The sequence below is a fragment of the Simochromis diagramma genome, unplaced genomic scaffold, assembly GCF_900408965.1.
Source record: "Simochromis diagramma unplaced genomic scaffold, fSimDia1.1 OVJJ01000753.1, whole genome shotgun sequence".
Lineage (NCBI taxonomy): Eukaryota > Metazoa > Chordata > Actinopteri > Cichliformes > Cichlidae > Simochromis > Simochromis diagramma.
The window spans coordinates 18,621,607-18,642,650 of NW_024387523.1; the positions used below are offsets into that span (position 1 = coordinate 18,621,607).

The 21,044-nt window shown below is 41.9% G+C and overlaps 2 protein-coding genes across 3 annotated transcripts; one reads left to right on the top strand and one right to left on the bottom strand.

Annotated features, from left to right (window-relative positions):
* Positions 1-7,142: 7,142 nt before the first annotated feature.
* Positions 7,143-19,652, bottom strand: gon4la (gon-4 like a). Its single transcript, XM_040020772.1, has 25 exons — positions 19,518-19,652; positions 19,228-19,442; positions 18,817-18,891; positions 18,679-18,729; positions 18,534-18,587; positions 16,322-16,417; positions 16,147-16,239; positions 15,382-15,543; positions 15,074-15,284; positions 14,899-15,000; positions 14,445-14,485; positions 14,220-14,335; positions 13,722-13,902; positions 13,541-13,627; positions 13,288-13,465; positions 13,059-13,209; positions 12,827-12,974; positions 11,092-11,208; positions 9,599-10,231; positions 9,437-9,514; positions 9,169-9,354; positions 8,948-9,091; positions 8,550-8,761; positions 7,921-8,023; positions 7,143-7,827 (listed from the first exon to the last, which is right to left on the bottom strand). The coding sequence occupies exons 1-25, from the start codon at positions 19,519-19,521 to the stop codon at positions 7,723-7,725; spliced, it is 3,543 nt and encodes a 1,180-aa protein (XP_039876706.1). The 5' UTR covers positions 19,522-19,652; the 3' UTR covers positions 7,143-7,722.
* A 4-nt stretch (positions 19,653-19,656) lies between these two features.
* Positions 19,657-20,731, top strand: LOC120726816 (dynein intermediate chain 2, axonemal-like). 2 transcript variants are annotated; one of them, XM_040020777.1, is made up of 5 exons: positions 19,657-19,807; positions 19,887-20,033; positions 20,113-20,334; positions 20,413-20,477; positions 20,640-20,731. In XM_040020777.1, exons 1-4 carry the CDS (start codon positions 19,679-19,681, stop codon positions 20,473-20,475), a joined length of 561 nt encoding a protein of 186 aa, XP_039876711.1. In that variant the 5' UTR covers positions 19,657-19,678; the 3' UTR covers positions 20,476-20,477; positions 20,640-20,731. The 2 variants fall into 2 exon arrangements, with proteins under 2 accessions (XP_039876711.1, XP_039876712.1); XM_040020778.1 differs by having other exon boundaries at positions 20,113-20,325.
* The last annotated feature ends 313 nt before the right edge of the window (positions 20,732-21,044 follow it).

Sequence of the window (21,044 nt, forward strand, 5' to 3'; positions counted from 1 at the left end):
TAATACGTCATTTTCATAACATAATTGGTGATATAGGTTACAAGCAAGTCTGGCGCTGAACAGAAAATGTCGCGCTATGCTCCTTTGTTTATTGTGCATAAATAGTGAATTGTCCTGACACAATATTGCGTTTCGCTTCTGTTATTATGGTACATTGACAAAAACATATACTTTTATTCACAGGATAAAACAGGTTTTTTGTATCACTAATTGCCCAGTGCGATTACAACATACAATATTATTGTCACTGCTACATTTCTGTGATGGGTACCAGAAATTATTTCCACTGCTAATTAATTACCGTTGAGCTCAAAGGTCCTATTAATAAACTGTTAAGGAATGTGTATTTATGACGACAATTTGTGAGACTGGTAAACTTATGATATGTACGATGGTCTTTCGTTCTACACGGTGCATTTCAAGGTCCTGTACCCATCCGTCGGTAAACTGTACCTGGGCTTGTTGCAGTGACCTGAAGTTACTAAACTTCATGAGTGTATGCACTCACTCCAAGAACCGTATGATTATAAATATGCATATAAATATGCTAAGATGAGATAGCTGACTTCATCTAACTAGCAAATGTTGTCCAGGCTACGTTGGTGATGCAGTTTTTTTTAATGTGTATGATATTTTTGTCATGCGATTTTAAAGCTGGTCCTACAACCGCATCCAAGAATAACATGCAGCTTATCTCAGAACTGTCGGTGAAAATTATTCTTGGAGCTAAGTTTAATTGAGCTGCATTTTAAAGAGGTGCAATTTCACAATTTGTGTATATTTTCTAAGTTCACTATTTTGTCATGTGTTGAGAAAAACACAGATTTTAAAATTACATGGTCTAATATTTACATTTAGCATATAACTGCAACATTCTTTTTTCGTTTTTTTTTTTTTTTTTTTTTTTAAAGACTCGAAAGGACTTGAAATTCAAAGTTTCAGACTTGTGACTTGACTCGGACTTTTACACCAGTGACTTGAGACTCGACTCTGACTTGCCTGACATTACTTGAGACTTGACTTGAGACTTACTTGAGACTTGCAAAACAATGACTTGGTCCCACCTCTGTCAAACAGTAACAAAGAAAGACAATACACTAAGAATAACAATATATACATAATAACCATCTCAGTTCCAAAATAAATAAATAAATAAAAAAAATCGGAATTTTCTGGCCATTTTTTTTGATGGGTTGGGCCTTACAGGGTTAAATCCTCTTGATGAGTCTGGCATTTCTCAAAAAACGTCGCCGTCGCTTCAACTTCGGTGGTGGCTCCAGTGAGCCGGGCAACTCCAAGTCCGGCAGGCCGGGCAGCACATCCTTCTCCAAGCTGGGTGGGTAAGCTGTAGTGGCAGGGGGATGCAGATGAAGCTCATTAAGGAAAAATTCCTGTATGAGTGGGTGAAGCGAGTCCAAAAGTCAGGGGAGACCGGAAACCAGTCATTGTAGCTGGTTGGGTACAGCACGCCGAAACTCCTCTGGATGATTCAGCCACAGGTCACATAATCTATTCACTGAATAAATTATATCCTCCTTAAGCTCATCAGACAGGGTGAGTTCTGCTGGGTCCATATACTGGTCGAGTCGTTCTGTCATGGAGGGCTGTGTGGCAGGCAGACAGGAAAGGTGGACCCAAGAGCAGGACTCAAACACGGAGGTAAAACTCAAAGCGCAGCTTTATTGCTGGGAAAAACCTCTTAGTAAATTAAACTCACCAAAAAACAAAACTCTGGACAGAGGAACTAAGGACTGAAACGCTAGAAGAGGAAACCCTAAACAGGAGACTGAAACAAAACACACAGCATGTTGAGGGTACAACACAACAGAGAGCAAAGGCAAACACAGGGCTTATATACACAGGGGAGTAATCAGGGAACAGGAGGGAGACAGCTGGGAGAGATTAGGGCTAACGAGACAGGGGGAGGTAAAATTGGATACACTGTCATAGGACTGGGACTATCAATATAAAACAGGAAATAAGAAACAAATCACAAAAACACAAACTTCACACTGAGAGACAGACATAAAGAATATAACACATAAAACGGAGAAGACAGTGATTTAAACTAGAGGCCAGAACACCAAATAATGTACAGGTCCTTCCTGATTAGAGAGCTGGCGGCAGCTGATTGGTCCCCTCATCAGGTGGCTGTTTTTAAAAGATCCCTGCCCAGCAGTTGTCAGTCGTGACTGTAGTGATGGGATTTCTGGCTCTTTTTTTATTATTTTATTTATTTATTTATTTATTTTTATTTTAATAAGAGAACCGGCTCTTTCGGTTCGGCTCACTAAAAAGAGCCGGCTCTTTCGGCTCCGAACCAGCTCTTCAGGTTGTTTTGTTACTTTAATTGATTTATTATTAACAATAATATAAAATTATAATTAATTTAAAAAAAAAAAATGTTCATTTATCTGTTACTACCACACACCAAATCCGGTCGTTGGTATTTCCTGGCTTGTGTAGCTCTAGGTAACAAAAGCTCAACACTGCACCTAGCATTCTGGAGCACTTCTGTTGTCTTTTGTTTTGGAGTTTGTCCGTGTTTTGAAGGAAGACAGGCCAAGTAACCGTATCATTAGGGCCTTCTCTTCTTTTTTAGTAGTTTGAGGAGGTTCTTTTGCTGCATAAGCAGTGAATCAGAAACAGAATAATTATCTTCACAATTACTTAATGCATGCACAATCATCCAGGTAAGTCAGTCCCGAAATGTGGAGTCTGTTCATCTGGATTTAGCGTTTTCAGTGGGAGGCGTTTTCTCCCACTGAAAACGCTACGTCCAGATGATCAGAATCCACCTTTTGGGGTAGCTTCATAATGTTCCATAATTTACAAACCTCCTTTCAAAAAAATTGCTACACTTTCAACTATTTGTCATTTAACACAGGTTGTGGCAGGAGACCTCCCCTCACTGAGCCTGGTTCTGCCGGAGGTTTCTCCCTGTTAAAAGGGAGTTTTTCCTTCCCAAGTGCCAAGTGCTTGCTCAGAGGGGGTGGTCTGATTGTCAGGGTTTTTTTTTCCCCAAACCGCAGGGTCTTTGCCTTGTAGTATTGATTAGACAATCAGACCACAGGACGGGTTTTAAAATCTGACTCTGTCCACCATATAGTGATTTTGAATGACTCTTTTTTTGTAGGGAGGATTGTAACAGCAGCATGGCAGCTCTGTGGGGCCTCTCACACTGCAAAGATGTGCACTTTGATTGGACACTCTAAATATCTTACATAATTTGCTTCTTAATTTGAAAATAAAACTTTCATATCAGAAAATGAAACAAATGTGTGTATGTCAGAACATTCGAGTTGTTAAAGTTAAATAGGTATAATGGTTTGTAGTAAATCTAATCTAAGTGTTGGTTTTGTCGTTGTAGGTTAAATGTAATAATGAGTGTCACAATAGAGTGTAAATCAAACAAGACACGTAGACTTTCAACTTTAATTCATCAGTTTTAACAAAAGTACTAACTGTTTAGGATTAAAAGCCATTTTTATACTTCTATACTCAAAAGTAATGCAAGAAATAGTCATAATTTTAAGTATAACAGTTTTTTTTAATGAAAGAAAATCTTTCAATTAATTTAGTCTAATTAATTAATTATTAAATTAATGAATAACGTGTTATGTCATGTCATTAATTAATAACATGTTGGAATAGTGCAAGTATAATTTGTCATTTTTAGAACATGTCTACTACCATCTTGTGCCAATACAGAATAGGATGTCACCGGGTTGGTTGCTGCTAATAGACTTAGCTGTTAGTTAAGTTAGACAAGTTTCTGGAAAACATCCATCCATTTATTTCTATTTTTTAACCTTTATACTGCAAACAGTCTCACAATTTTTCTTCTTCCTTCAAATAGTCTAAACCTGATTAATATGGCAGCTCTTTTCCAGTCTTACTAACCAACGAGTTTACACACATTTTTACAGCACTTTTAACACTAAACTATAGAGTGCCTTTTCTCTCACAATGCTGAGTTATCTGTAGCAGTTGTGTTAATTTCATTCTCTATTATGTGTGGAACCTCTTTATATTTTATTATATATGATAATACATTCTTTGTACAGATAAGCAAAAGATAGTGTGCCGTTTGGGGGGGGGAATTAGCTGCACAGCTGCCAGTACACTATTACAGTACACTGTGTTTGGTTAGATTCTTCCAATGTGAACACACCCAGACTTAGATCAGGAAATGCTGGTGCGGCGGGGCTGCGGTGCCGCTGCAGGGACAATGGACACACCTGCACAACATTGGCAATCACGCCTCGCCTGCATTAAAAGTTGTTCCTGACTGTCATTGTTGTTGTTAGTGTGTGTGGCTGGCAGCTGCAGACCTGCAGCCACCTGTGAGTGTACAGCAACCGGAATAAAAGTGTGTGTTTGAAAGTGGTAAATTAAGAGTATGCTGAAAAGCATTTAAAATGTGGACCGGTCTGCCGTGGAGTTATTACACCTGGTTAACTGCTAATAAGAAGCTATTAAGAAAATGCCTACACAGCAAAATCTCCAGTGTTAAATTAACACTGGAGATTTTGCTGTGTTTTTTAACACTGAGTTACCATCACCATATCAGTGTGAGTATTTAAATCAGTGCAACAGCATAAAAAGCGCCAAAGTTCATAGAGTTCACCCCAACCGGTCACAGCAGGTGGCCGCCCCTCCCTGAGCCTGGTTCTGCCGGAGGTTTCTTCCTGTTAAAAGGGAGTTTTTCCTTCCCACTGTCGCCAAAGTGCTTGCTCATAGGGGGTCATATGATTGTTGGGTTTTTCTCTGTATCTATGAAGCGCCTTGAGGCGACTTTTGTTGTGATTTGGCGCTATATAAATAAAATTGAATTGAATTGAATAGAAAATCACACCTCACTCTGTCCACTTAGACCATATTCTGCAGTAGGTATCCCTCTGCAACTGTTCTGAGAAGGACAGTTTTCCCATTGTGGATATCTGGATATCTTCTCTTGTACAGAAGATATCCAGTCTTCAGTTGTTGGTGGCTCAGGCTTGAGCCATCTCCTTGTGAGCACCTTTTTAATGAAATCAAATCACTTTTATTGTCACGTCACATTACTGGTACATTGGTACAGCACACGTGACTGAGATTCTTGTGTGCAAGCTTCACAAGCAACAGTGGTGTGCTAAAATACAAGAAAAATAAGAAACAAGCCAAATAATATGGCATATAACTCTATTTGCTCCGCATTCATACTAAAAAAAAATTATGTTCTTCTTGAAGTTTATATATTTTATTCAGGAATGACAACTGCCACACTAGCTGTTTCAGTTTTTGGATCTTTATAAATCTGCAAATAGTCACTGTACTTATTCTCCACACTATTATACAATTCTTGACAAATATCTGTTGTAATTCATGTCTTCTTAATATCTGATAATGATCTATCTACATTAATGTATTTCCATGCAGACCTTAAAGGCCACAATACTGTCTGATTAAATTCTTTGTCACATACTTTAAATGCTCTAGCTCTATTATCCCCAATCCACCCAAAACTATTTTTTAAATCTTTTCCTCTTTCCAACAGTTTGTAACACTTTCTTAACACGATGACTTTTATTATGACCTTTCAAATGTATCCAATAATTTACCATTGACTTTTGTCTTCTAAAATATAGTGGCACTCCACCTGATTCTACTTGTAGGACACATACTGGTGTTGCTTAAAGTCTCAGTGGTTGAGCTTGGATAATATCCAAGTTTTAGCCGCTGACCAATATACCATACACCTATAATCTATTCTTGAGTGAATTAATGTGGCATCAAAATTTGCACCCCATGTCAACCCTGCTAAACCCCTTATAATATTAAGTACCTTTTTACTTTTCCCCACAATGTGCTCTATGTGATTTTTCCAAGTTAATCTCTTATCAAAAACCACACCCAAAAAACGAAACCAATCAACCCTTTCTAGCCCCTTCCCATACTAGTAAAACTGTTTATTTTCTCCTATTTTTTTTTTTTTAATTTGTGAAAAACATGACTTTAGTTTTCTCAACTGAAAATTTAAAAATCCCATTCTACACCTCACTTTTCCACTTTACTTATCCCCTCCTGGAATTTCTTAATGAGATGGTCTACTTTTCCCGCCCTTACCTATAATGCTCCATCATGAGCAAAAAGTAATTTACCATAATTTACAGACATATCTTTAAAAATACCATTGATCATAACTGAAAATAACGTTGGGCTTACTACACTTCCTTGAGGAGTTCCATTTTCTATTTTTCTTGGCTCTGAAACATGTGATCCTATTTTAACTTGAATAGTTCTGTCACATAAAAAAAATCCCTTAACCAACTAAACATATTTTCTCCTATTCCTAACTGATGTAATTTAATCAGTAAACCCTTTCTCCAAGGCATCATATGCTTTTTCTACATCCAAAAACATAGCAACTACAATTTCTTTATTATTCTGAGCTTTCTTAATATCATCTTCCAGACATAAAAGAGGATCCATTGCTACGAAAACTACTCTGATAAGGCGCTGTTATATTTCTTGACTAAAAATTGCACCGACCACTCATTCACCATCCTTTGCATCAATTTACACATATTGAAAGTCAAAGCAATGGTTCTATATTTCCCAGGATTACTATGGCCTTTTCCAGGTTTCTTTATTGGCATAATTATTGCCTTTTTGCATCTATATGGGAAGAGCCCTACTTGTCATATCTTATTAAATAACATTAACAATTTATTTAACGCTACATTACTTAAATGTTTCAACATAATATAACATACCTCATCGTTCCCTGGAGCACTATCCTGGTGCTACCCAGAGCTCTTTTCATTTCTCCAATAGAGGGGGCAATTCATTATATCAGTACTCTCTTTCCTCCCTAAAGCTTAAAGATTTCTTTCTTTAGCCTTCACAAACAAACACTTTGTTTACAAACACTTTTGAGTAAAAAAATTTTAATGAGTTATTTTCATTCAATGTGAATAAACATTTGTACAAAACCTTCACACAATGTCTCCTTCACCAACATGAGAGCATGGAATCATGGGAGTGATGAGGTGTCCTCAACGCAGAGCATAATGGGAAACCAGAAGACAGGCCCGTCACCAAGGTCACATGACCCAGTTTAAGCCAACTGGAGCTGGTTTCTACTTTCCTTCTTTGTATTATGTGACCACAGAGGCCCCTCCCTCTCTAGAGGAGATAAATTAATGATAAATATTTTTTAAATAAAGCTCTGCTCTGATTGGTCAACAAATCGGAGTTGAAGTATAAACAGGAAGTGTCTCTGAACTCTTTCACAGTAAGCTACAGTCCTGCAAATGAACTCTTTGATCAGCCTCAAATCTGCTCCAGAGAAAAAAGGTCTGAAGAATCCATCATCACCCAGATTGTAGAAGGGGGGTGTTATCCTGAGGCTGTAGAACTTTTAACTGGTTCTAGATTTTAAATCCACAGCTAAGTCTCTAAACCTAAAGTCCAGAACCAAAGGCCAGCCAAGGAGGTTCACATGTATCCTGAATCATTCATCATCTCTGATCTAGAATGGAACTCTTTGATCCTCTCGTCTCAACACATTCTAGACACGTTCTCTAAACAGTCTGGCAGAGGTGAGCAGAGCGCCTCCTGCAAGACTCCATTCTTTCATCTAAATAAACTCCTCTGGATTCTCAAAGTCGGACAGCGGTGGATTCGCATCATTTTGGACTCTGTAGTCTATTTGCAGGTCTCTAACTGGTCAAGGACTCAGTCTGGAGCATCTTGCCTGCTCATTGTTTGTGCCTCAAAGGAACAGGAAGTGGACTTTGCAGAGTGGAAAAGCTTCATCAGGTCGAGGAACCGAAGGCGTACCTGAAGGAAAACATCGGATTTAATACTTAGAAGAAAAACACAGACAGAGCTCAGAGCTCTACACTTGAATGCTGAGGCGTTGCCTCATCTCACCTGTTGGGCAGTCTTGTTTCCCAGGTGGGTAGACACCTGTCTGAACGTTTTCCAGGTGGCTCCCCTCTCCTGACAGGCAGTCAGGATAGCTCGGTCCACCTCGCTGGAACAGGAACAATCAGAGTTAGTTTTTCCTCTTTTCTTATGCTACTTTTAGAATCATCTTAAAACATCTGGCTCTGAAAGCTTCGATGCTTAAATTCATTTTATTTTCATAATGTTTCAAGATCAGCGTTTATGTTTGTAGAACATTTCAAATGAAACATTTCTACAACATTTACAGTTTTATACAATACAAATGTCTTTGCTACTAGAAGATGTATGCTTCAGAAGTTTTATTTTTTGGGTTTACAGATGTTCCGTGTCATTTTTATTCCTTAAGGATTTTTTATGGAGCATTTAATGAATATTGTTTTTAGAACACGTTTCCAGAGCACGTGAACATTTGCAGGGTGTGTAATGTTTTATGCAACACAGATTTTGAGTGTGTGATTGTGGCTGGTGCAACACTTATTGATGACTTTCTGCCTGCCAACACTTTTTCAGGACACTGGAGTTTTTTGTCTCTAATAGTTTCAGAACCTTGAAATGATGTTTCATCGTTATGTTTCTTTAGTGTTTTCTCTGACCGTGTCCACATGACGACTTTCTCCCCAGTGGCTGTCAAAGTGATGTTTTTGGCACAAACCGCTTGCCGCTGCCCCTCATCCTGTTCCTCTCTGTCGGTGCCTTGGTTCCTGTCAGGGGAACTCTGGGCAGCAGAGTTTGTGGTGTGGAACTCTTGGTAGAACTGGCGGAGTTCCTGCTGCAGGTCAGGATGATGGCAGAGCAAAGAAGAGAGCTGACAAAACAAAGAGAGGATCAGACTTCGGTCTCTCTCTGTTCCATTTTTTATCAATAACTTGATAAACCCATCATTCCGGAGGAAAATAATCAGTGTTTAATTATTTTATCAGTAGAAGACAGATTTAATTGACAGATTTCCTCAGGTCAGATCAGCTGAGGGGTCAAATGTCATCTACCTTACCTTGTTTATGTCCTCAGGTAAAGGGGCAGAGCTTCCTTGCAGTACTGACACCACCTGTTGGTAGAGTGAGGAGCTTTCTCCCAGGCTCCATCTCAGTTTCCATAGAAACACTCGACTGCGTTCAAATAGCTGCTGCTCCAGAAGCTGCGGAGATGAAGAGAGCTGATGAGTTGCACCTAAGTCACAGCACACCTCTGCGAGGTCACAGTGATGTCACCCACCAGGCCACAGCGGCGAGCTTGTCTGCGGTTCAGGAAGGCGGCAAAGTCTCTGAGCAGCTGAGGCCACGGCCGCAGAACGCTGCTTATTCTGTCATACAGGACATCAACTGCAGCAGTTGAGAACTCGTCCAACACACACATCAGTTCCTCCCACAAGCCCGGATACATCTGCACCGCCTCATAAACCTGACCAGGTAACAGGAAATACAAACAACTGCGGTTACACAATCTTTCTAAATACAATTCAATTCCAGAATTAAAGCCTCACCCTGTAGAGATAATCATGAGCGAACAGCACGTCTTCTGACTCTCTCTGATCATCTTCATCACTTTCTTCTGACAGTGGCTGAAACCAAACAGGAAGTCAGATATCTGCAGATATTAATTGGTTGATTGACTGAGAGCTGACTTTGGCCACTAAAGGTTTCACCTGCTGAGTTTTTCTGTCTCCATCTTCATCAGGATCACCACTGTCTTCTTCTGCTCCTCTAGGTGGTGTCAAGATTCCGTCCTCTTTACCCTCTGACCCCACCTCCTGCATATCGTCACTGACAGCAACACTTCCTGCAGCACTGGGTGAAGATTCAGACAGAACCAGGATGATGTCGCCCTCTTCCTCCTCCTCTTCATCAGTTCTGATGACATCATCCCCTGTCACCTGATGGGAGGTGGGGTCATCGCAGGAAGGAGGTGTAAAGGATTTGTGCTCCCTCCCCCTCCTCAGGGCTGCAAGTTTCTGACTGTAGCGTCTAATTTGATCTCTGGTTGCCATGGACACAGTGGCAGTGCAAATGTCAGTGGGGGAATCGGTCCTGGTCAGGAGCAGGCGGTGAAGGAGGACTCGAGGAGGAGTGGGAGCGGAGGGGGCAGAGTCAGGGGGATGAGGGGGGTTGTGGTTTTGATTCAGCAATACAAAGCCGATCCGTCTGAAGTCCAGGTTCTGAGGGAGGCGGGGTGGGTATCGGGTCCCAGGGGGGACGCTGTAGGAGCTGGAAGGGGTTGGGATGTTTGAGGCGGAGCTATTATAGTGCCTAATGGTTGGGTAGATGACGGGGAGAGAGCGCTGAAGACAGAAAAGAGATGTTTTTATATATGCACATACATACATACATACTCAGACTTCAAACAGATTACACACATGAAAGCAGTGTTCTCTTCTGATTCACTGTAAAATCTGTTTAAGCACATTCTTAATCGCCGAGGCATCCCAACAAACACAAATGCAGTTTCAACAAAGTGTGTCAAGATTCCACATTAGAAAAGGAAAAGTTGCTGCAATAAGTCACAGAAACGCTCCAATTACAAAACAGATTTTTTGGTAGTTCAAAGAAAAGATTCTATTTTTGCAGGAGGATCTAGTGTGAAATAAAGTGTGGAACTTCTCTGTTTGGTTTGCTAAAAGTTCAAAGGTCACAGTTGGTTTTGTTTCCATCACAAATGGTCTGTGTCAGCAGCATCAGCTAATCCTCATCACATCCTTTCTTCAGAATCTAAAATACCGTTCGTTTTTATGACCTCTAAGTGAACCTCATACCTATCAGAACTAGTGCTTCTCAGATTACACAGAGGGAGACACTGCAACGGCGGGAAAACCTGCAGCTGATGGGGAACTGGTTCCTGAGCTGCACGATAACACCGAGGAGACAGTGGGAGGACCACAAGGCTGATTACTGACCAGTTAACTACGTTTGCTATTTCCCTCTTCTCTTATAATCCATTCCATGGAGCAGCAGTCTAAGCAGAGACTCCCAGACCTCCCTTTCCCTGGGCACCTGCTTCATCTCTCCAGTGTCACCTGGGTCTCCTCGGTCAACGGTTTGACACCATGTCATCAGTGCTTATTCTGGAACTAGTTTTCCATAAAGAGAAGACGGGCAGGAAAAATGCAGAGAGGAACAAAGGAAACACAAGCAGCCTTCCTACCAGCAGCCACAGAGGCATGACGCTCTCCTCTCTCTCCACAGGAGGTCGCCAGTCTGCTAAATTCACGGGACGACATGCCACTGGCATTGGGAGAACCCGCCGCTGGTACCTGAAGGTCTGCAGAAGACAGACAGATGGACTGTGTGTTTTTATGTACAGAGGTGTGATAACGCAGATCATTTTTCGAAAAAAATAAAGGACAGCTCAAGTGGAGCGGTCGAAGAATAAATTTTTTAAATAAGTACTCATTTATGCAGAGACACAAATGTTCTAATACTGAAGAACATGAAAACATTACTTTTAGCTACATGCCGGCAAAGTTATGTGACATTAGTGATGTTAGTACTAGTGAGGTTCCACTTGCTTTTAAAGCCTTTACTGTAAAAGGCATATTGTTCAAAAATTGACTTTAATTTTACAGAAATTGTGATATTCAAACCTGAATATCACAGTACTAGCAGGATTCATAGCACTGTTAATGTTAGTTCGGTTATTTTGCTGGCTCCGTTTGGTGGTGTCTGTGTTTTTTTAAATGAGCTGCTATGTTAAATTTGTGTTTTAATCCTGTAGCTTTGCACACATTTGATTTCCATGTTTGAGTACTGCAAGTGTTCAGATCATCTGCGATCATCTCTGAGGGACAGCTGATTGAGACCGAGGCTTTCCACCCTTGATGATACAGGACAAATTCAGCAGTGTGTGAGGAAGAGCCAGCACCAGCTGAGAGATGAAGAGAACAGACAGACTGTTCTCTCTATGAGAGGGACTACTTTAAAAAAAAAAAAAAAAGTTTAAAATAACTAATTATCTGTCCTAAAATCACTCTTATTAGATAAAGTCATCATTAAATCTATCAAAGTGTTTTCAGTGTGGAAGAAAATACTCAGGGCGCTCAAGTAAAAACTATGAAAGGCAGTAAAAAGTTCTATATTCAGAAACTTAAAGTACGCAAATATCAGCAGCAGAATGCACCTGAAAATAAAAGTCTGTGTTTCTTTCAGTAACATGAAACATGGAGTGTTTTGGATTAGTAGTACTGCTGTTTGTTGAATTATATTGCTGTAGATGTTTATATGCTTTATGTATTTTGGGATAAGTTGATGTATAGTGCTATAATTTATAAGGATGTTGTGTTTTTTTTAATCATTTTTGCCAGGTCAGTCTGTTTAAGGCTCTGATATCTATTCAATATGACTTAAAACAGTTATGGGATGATTTTCTCAAAATCAAAATAAATTTTTCACAAAATTGACAAATCGATAAATCAATCTACTCTTCATTTTATCTAACAAACACATAGTTATCACAACTCATAAATTGTCTTTTTACCCACATAAGTAAGCTTTCAGACAAATTTGGTATTGCCAATATATTAAAAGAACAATATTTGTCTCTCTTATTTGAAACAGAGTTAAAGTTCACTGCTGTACATTCTTAATTAAATGCAATACATTTAATATTGGCCATGTTATATTTACATGACCAAACTAAAATGACACTAGTCTCATTAACAACATTAGCTAACTAGTTAATGTTAAAATTACTGTTGGGTACAGAAATTAAGCCCAACAATATTGTATTTACAGTCCTGTGGTCTTAGCCTCAGATACTTCACAAACCAAAAAAATCTAATTAAAAAACATACATAATTTTCGCTTTCAAAAGGCCAGGTGCTTGGAAGGATGCAACCCATGAATTGGGACGCACCATGTATGTGTATGTATGTCTGCGTTACCTTGACAACATTGTCAGGAAAACCTGGCCGGCAGCACTGCAGGATCCTTCGTCGAACCTGAACCAAAGATTTCCTCAGCAGGAACTGGGACACCAGTTTGGGTGGGTCACATGACCCTTCCATATTCCTGAGGCCGAGCACCAACAGACTGAAACACACACACGCACACACACTAAGGGCATGGTGAAGGTTTTTCTCGGGCCTCTTTGTGTTACAGTGAGTGTGTGCTCACCAGTCCTCAGCCGGAGTGAAGGCTGCTGTCCTCCGGGGGCAGTACAGCGCGGGATCTAGGCTAGCACAAGGCAGCAGCTCCGGGTACATGAAGACGGGCCGTGTGGCAAAGAGCCAGGCAAGCTCAGCCGGCATGACGGGGAAGCAGCGCACTGTTAGCATGTAAAAACAAGTTTCAATCAAAGTTTCAAGTCGATCAATCAGGAAGCCCCGCCCCCACCTGTACTCACTCCGTCCCCGGGCATCACGGGGGCGAAGCTGTGGCCGGTAGCTGATGGGAGCCTGACGCAGCTCATCCAGCAGCTGCAGCGCCACCTGCAGGTTGGATGCTCTGAAGACACTACAGAAACCAGGAAGAGCCAACAAACCAATCAGCTCGGCCCGCTGCGCCAGCAGGTCTACCTCACACTGAAAGACAGGAAGTGAGCTTCAATGGGTGCATTAACAACAGGAAGTACATCACAACACATCCAGGTGAGTTACCAGGAACTGCCGGCAGGTCTCCGCTTCGCTGTGCAGTCTGGGCACAAGTGAGGTCAGCAGGTAAACCTGAGTAAGTAGCTGGACATGCTGAAAGAAAGACGACAGGTGAGTTCAGTTGCTGTTATCATGGTAAAAGCATGGTAACAGCTCTCAGCCGCCATGCTGAAAGAGGAGAGTTTACCTGTTGGAGCTGCTGCTGCAGGCATTTCCTCTGCTCAGCGTTCAACTTGTACACGATCAGCTCTGTGTGCGTGTCATGTGGCACTCCAGTCAGCTGTTTCCTTCTTATCAATGCCAGCTGCTGCTTCACCGTGCGCAGCTCTGCAATTGGTCCATCCTCAGCCTCATCATCAGGACACTCTCTGATGTGAAAACACACAGACAGTGATGTATCTGTGTGTGTGAGCATGTATTCATGTCTTTGTGGGGACCAAAAATTGGAAGTTTACTATACTTGTGGGGACCAACAGCCCTCATGCGGACCAAAATCCCAGTACCCACAAGTTTGAAGGCCTTTTAGGGAATCAAAATGTGGTTTTAATGTCAGGGTTACAATTGTGTTATGGTTAGGTTAGGCATTCATTTTTGATGGTCAGGGTTCGTTGCTAGTGAAAGCATGTCAGTTAGACGTCCCCACAATATATGAATACCTGACTGTGTGCGTGTGTTAGTTACGCACCTGTCCTGCTGCTCCTCAGGTGTGTGGGTCTGAAATGTTTGTGCTTCCTCCTGTGGCTCTTCCTCTTCCTCGTGGCCTTCATCATCCACTTCCTGTCCAGCCAGGTCCTCTTTCAGCTGAGACACACAGACAGGTGAGGAGACAGGTGAGGAGACACTGAGGAGACAGGTGAAGAGACACTGAGGAGACAGGTGAAGAGACAGGTAACCTGAAGGTGTTTTATACCGTTTCAAAGAGCTCCTCCATCAGCTCGTTCACCTCCTTTTCTGAAGACATAAACACAAATTATCATCTTCAGCAGGTATTAATCACATTTATTGCTCACTTATGATACATTTAATATTGGCCATGTTATGGATGCACCCTTGATGCATCCATCAGAGTGTGTGTGTGTGTGTGTGTGTGTGTGTGTGTGTGTGTGTGTGTGTGTGTGTGTGTGTGTGTGTGTGTGTGTGTGTGGGTAGACCAGAGGAGAGGAAAAAAAAAAATACAATAAAATTTTTTTTTAAATCCATGGACCTTTGATTGTTAGCCGCCCACTGATTACTGATTTCTCAGATATTACGGCTGATCACCTGAGGCACCCTCCCGAAGGTGTGCACTGAGTTTAAACAGATGACTGAGCAGCTCCTTTGTAAATTCAGGGAAAATCTGAACACATGTGTGTTTGTGTACTTACTGGTGATGCGGACAGCCTTGTCATCACGGTAATCCTCTACGTCGGGCTCGTCAATGTCAGCCAGGAAGTTGTACTCTGGATCATCCTCGTCATCACACTCCTCTGTCAGAAAGAGATTCCTGATCAGTTTGAGTCCAGTCAGAACTCGAATCCCTGCTCTGTTATGAACCCTCACCTTCATTGTCCATGTCTGAGCTCATCAGCCCTCTCAGCCAATCGGTCCACTCCCTGTCCTCGTGGGTGGAGCTAGAGTCGTACATATCAGGTGTGATGTCAGGAGCTTGGAGTTCTGCCTCCAGCCGGCCCAGCGGGACATCCCTGAGAGGACGTTTGGACCGAGTCCGAGACGCCATGAGACCGGCCTCATCCTCCGACTCAGACAGAGGCTGACGACACAGAGATGATCCATAATGATCTGTCGCTTTGATCTATATCGTTGTCGTATATTGATGCATCACATGACCAGATTGTCTCCATGTTTACCTGATAGGGCTCCATACAAACAGCCAGCTCCTCCTCCACAGCATGAAGCTTCTCCAGGAAGGTCCTGTCAGTCACAGGTTTAGGAAGTGGAGCTTTGGGGGGAGGAGGCGGCCCCATGGAAACAGACCTTGCCCTCACAAGTCTGGACCGACTCCGCGACTTCTGATAGGATGGAAGACAGGAAGCAGGCTTTAAAGTTTAGGTAGGCCAGGGCTCTCCAGCTTCAGTCCTCGAGAGCTACTGTGCTGCAGCTTTTAGATGCATCCCTACTCCAACACAGTTGAATCAAATGGTTGAGCTACTTCCTCAGTATGCCATCAAGTTTGGCAAAGCCCTTAATTTGATTCAGGTGTGTTGGAACAAGAATGCATCTAACATTTGCAGGACAGAAGCTCTCAAGGACTGGAGTTTGAGACCCCTGGGGTAGACAGTGTCCCATTCACAGGTTCAGAAAAAAGTAAAATCAGAGCTTTTAGGGAAATCGGCAAATAAAAACAATGTTTTATACTCAGGTTTCATAAACCGGTGTGTTTAAAACTGCTGAATATTTCTGTTTTCACTCAAATCTCCATGTTTTACCATTAGATCAACAGAAATAATTTGATCAGTAGTTTTGCCATTTGGTCATCAATAAAGTTTTTGAATTTGTTCATTTCTAACAAGCTGACGTTTGAGGGACCAGCCAACACTGATTGTTTCACACATTTTCACTTCTAAAGCTCTGACTGATCAGCAGACTGACAGCGATGATCACACTCTGAGGACCTGCCATGGGCTGGAGCTGTCCTCCTCAGCACGGGGCAGCCGAGTCCCTCGAGGAGACGAAGCTGTGCTCTCCATGTCACTCTCCTGGAACGTCTACACAGACACACAACCAATGAAAAATCAGTAGCCAGTCAACATCAACATCACAGCACGCTGCAGACGCTTGGAGCCTCACGTCTTCAGCCGTCTCGTCCTCCTCCTCCTCCTCGGGATGGTACTCGTCATCAGAGGAGTCTTCCTCAGCCAGAGGGATGTCGACAAACTGCGGAGCCTGAAGACAGACACATGTAGCTGAAACTTCATTGACACTGTAATTCCACACAGAAAACAATGGAGGTCACACACATCCTACAGCGTTAGTCTCAGCGTTCAGCAGAGAAATAAGAATCACATTTTATGACTACTACAAAAACACTAGAGTTGGAGAAAAAATGACTTTAAAAATGCCTCTTTTTACTTTTAATTATTTTTAAATTGCTAACCTGCTTTAAAACTGTTCATACTCTGACTACAAGTCAGGTCAGATATACACTACCAGTTAAAAGTTTGGACACACCTTGTCATTTAATGGTTTTGCTTATTTGAACTACTTTCTACATTGTAACTGCAAACTGAAGATATCAAATATATAAAGCAGGATATATAGAAATGTAGCAAAACAAAATAAATAACTCTAAATATGCCTTATAGTTTAGATTCCAGAAAGTTAGACACAAACTTTGTTGACAGCGCTGCAAACCCTTGGCATTCTCTCAGTGAGCTTCACGAGTAGTCACCTGAAATAGTTTTCACCACAGGTGAGCCTTTTCAGGGTTCATTTGTGACATTTATTGTCTTCTTACAACCGATGGTCCCCAACTGTGTTATTGTGCATAAGTCAGGTTGGTACTCAGCGGACATAACTATTTGACAACTATTAGAATTCATATAAGGGCAAGAACCGATCAGCTAAGTAAAGAGAAACGACAGTCCATCATTACTTTAAGAGTTGAAGGTCAGTCACTCTGGAAAATTGCTAACATTTTGAATGTGTCCCCAAGTGCAGTGGCAAAAACCACCAAACCCTACGATGAAACTGGCACACACAACGACCGCTGCTGAGGATAAATTCATCCGAGTCACCAGCCTTAGAAATCACAAGTTAACAGCACCTCAGATTAGAGTCCAGGATAAATGCCACATAGAGTTCCAGTAGCAGACACATCTGTACATCAACTGTTCAGAGGAGACTACGTGAATCAGGCCTTTATGGTCAAATAGCTGCTAAGAAACTACTACTAAGAAAAAGCAACAAGCAGAAGAGATTTGTTTGGGCCAAGAAATACAAGGAATGGACATCAGACCAGTGGAAATCTGTGCTTTGTTCTGATGAGTCTAAATTTGAGATCTTTGGTTCCACCCGCCGTGTCTTTCTCATCCGACACAGAAAAGGTGAACGAATGGTCTCTACATGCATTGTTCCAATCGTAAAACATGGAGGAAGAGGAGTGATGTGTGTGAGGTGGGGGTGCTTTGCTGGTGACACTGTTGGAGATTTATTCAAAATTGAAGGCACACATGGCTACCACGGCATCCTGCAGCGACATGCCACCCGATCCGGTTTATGTTTAGTTCAAACACACCTCCAGGCTGTGTAACGGCTCTTTGACCAAGATGGAGAGTGATGGAGTGCTGCGCCATGGCCTGACCTCCGCAGTCACCCGACTTAAGCCCAATCGAGATAGTTTGGGACAAGATGGGTCACAGAGTGAAAAACGCCAATAAGTGCTCAATATCTCTGGGAACTCCTTCAAGACTGTTGGAAAACCATTTCAGATGACTACCTCATGAGGCTCATCAAGAGAATGCCAAGAGAAAATGAAGAAAGGTATAAAAGCAGTTTGTATATTTTTACAAATCGTCAAGAACACAGTTAAAAATATATATTTTTAAAAATACTAACATTAAAAATTAAAACAATTACATAATCTACTTAAAAAAAAGAAAAAATTACAAACTCATTTTTTAAATTTTATGTTAGTTTCAAATGTTTTTAATATCTAGAGATGTAACTAAAATAAAATAAGAATTTTAAATCTGAATTGTTTAACATTTAAGAACTGAATTAATGTGTAATTGAATTAATTTGATGGCTATTTCTCCAAATTAAATAAATGAAAAATGCCAATGAAAAATTTAAAATGATTAAAAAACACTTTACGGTGTTAAAAATTGAATTCAAGTCAAATGCTGACAAAATGCCATTAAAAGCTTTTACGTCATTTTAAAACATTTCGAAAAAATGCAGGGATTCAAATGTTTTTCCACATGATTTTAAAAAGTTACACTTAACTGAAGACTTTATAAAGATTGCAGTCAGGATTTCAGGTTTGACCTTTGACCTTTACCTTGACGATGTCACTGGTTTTCTTGATGGGCGAGATGGTCCAGGTTGGAATCACCTGACAGAAAACAAAAAGTTCAGAGTGCTGTGTGTGTGTGTGTGTGTGTGTGTGCGCGCGTGTGTGTGTGGGCTGCTGTAAGTGGACTCACTACGCCTTTCTCCACCACCTCCTTCAGCTTAGATCGAGTCATTTTGGGCTCCTGCAGAAAAGAAAGAACGTCTGTAAGCAGGGTCAGGACTCACGTGATGGCAGTGAATGGTTGATTTTGATTGGATGATAGACTCACAAATGGAGGGACAGCCTCAGTCTCATTAATGGCAGCTTTCATCATGGCCACCACATGCTCATTGGTGATCACTTCCTGTGGGTCAAAGGCCAACGTTTAAACTGTAAGTTTCCCATATTCTTGTTGAAAGCCTTTGAGTTTGTTACACTTCATATCTTTAAAAGAGCTCAGAGTAACCTCAGAGAACTGAATATACTAAAGACTGTCAAAGACTGACAGTATTCTTTAAAAAGTCGTTACCATCTAACAGGCATCCTACTCCAAGTCATTAAAGGGTAAGTCACATGACACTTCATGGACAAATACTTCAAATTAAACTGCTTCAAAGACAGTAGGCTTAAAAACCTGAATTCAATCAAAAATCGTGATCACACCCTCTCCCTCTCCAGGCATGTGGGTGGAGGCACTCACGTGGATGATGTTTTTCACGTTCACTGTGGTCAGGTTGTGCTGTTTGGACTTTGTCTCCAGTGACTGATCCAGCTGTCTGTCAATCTCCACCTCCACTCCTGCCTCTTCCTCGCTCTCTGAGGCCCCATCCCTTGGCTCCTCCTCCTCAGCCAGTTTCCTCTTCCTCCTTCTGGCGGCCTTCTTCTTGGCAGCCTTCATCTCCTCCTGGCTGTCCTCTGATGGAGAGATCGGTCCATCAGAGACACGGGTCCTCACAAAGCCACCAGCGTATGTGCATGTGTGTGCATTACCCATGGTGATGACGAGTCTGGAGTCAGTGGTGTCTTCCTCCGCCAGCTGGTAACGCTGCTCCTCCTCCTTCTCCTGTAGCAAAGCATCATGGGAGGCGAACTGCAGCAGTGTAGTAGCAGTGACGGCAGGAGTCTCTTGCTCTTTGATACACAGGTATCAGATGTCGTACCTGACAGATGCCTGCTGGAGTCCAGTCAGACCCTCTGTCTTCTTCACAGTGAAGATGGATGGCGTGCTGGATGTGTGGGACATCCTGTTCAAACAGAGCGACCCCACGCTGAGTCTGAAGGTGCTCCGACGTGTCCTACAGCTGGCTGATGTTGCCGTTTCTTGCTGTTTCTGATGTTAATGTGTGTTTTGGGCTCCAGGTGTGTGACAACTCTCTGTACAGCCTCAGTGTTCAGGACAACGGGCGCTTGGTGGCCTGTGGCTCTCAGCTGGGTGAGGCTACGCTGCTGGAGATCTGCTCTGGGCTGTCAAACCTGCAGAAGAATGAAAAGAGTCTGCTGGCTGCTGTAAGGAGACACAATGACAAACTGAGCTGAGGTCTTCTGACTGCATGATGAGCAGCTGTGTTTCTCAACACTTCTGCAGATGTTTGAGCGGGAGTCTAAACGCGAGAAGATCCTGGAGGCACGGCAGAGGGAGGTCCGTCTAAAGGAGAGGAGTCGCTCGGAGCAGAGCAGAGAAGAGGAGGCGGGCCGTGAGGAGGGAGAGGAGGACCCCAAGCAACTGATTGCCAGAGCTGAAAGTGATTTCTACAGCCTGGTGGAGGCAGAGGTGAAGAGGAGGGAGAAGAAGGACGAGGTGATGAAGGTTAGGAGGAAGAAGAAGAGTTTTTCATTTGGTTCCTTTAACTCTGTTCTGACTGCTTTTTGGTCATTTATTTTCCAGGAAAAAGATATATGTGAAGAGAAAGATGTGAAAGATGAAGAACAAAGAGGAACATCAGAATGAAGGAAAACGGGAGACCACTAGGGGGACGTAAGGAAGATGGCAGCATAAGCTTGCAGCTCCCGGTCAAAAGTCGAAAGAGAACCAGAATTCGAATATTTCCACCGCTAAACCGTGTAATAAATGCCATGGAAGGTGGAAGAAGGTCAAAAAGACAAAGAATGAAGGAAAACACATTTCTTTTTTAAAGTTAGCAGCTGTTTTCAAGCAGATTCTGTCACCGTTTTACATTTAGTTCAGTAAATCTGTTTAATGAGCACTTTGTGTGTGTTGGACTGTTTTATACCAGTATTGATAATATTTTGTCTGTCTTCTGTGTTAATGGGTTGTCTAAATTTCCATGAAATGAAGTCTCAGATTTTAAATAATTAACTTAGTGGTGCTGTTGAAGCTTATCAGAGTGAGAACAGTCCACATGTAGTCATGAAAACCATCTCATACCCAGTGCTGTGGACACCCTGAGACTTGGATATGTCTCAGCTTTGGCAGGTGGAGAATCATCTTGTTATGTTTACAAGTTCTGATCCTATACGCAACTTCCTGCAGATCATTATCACATTCAGTCTTTTTAT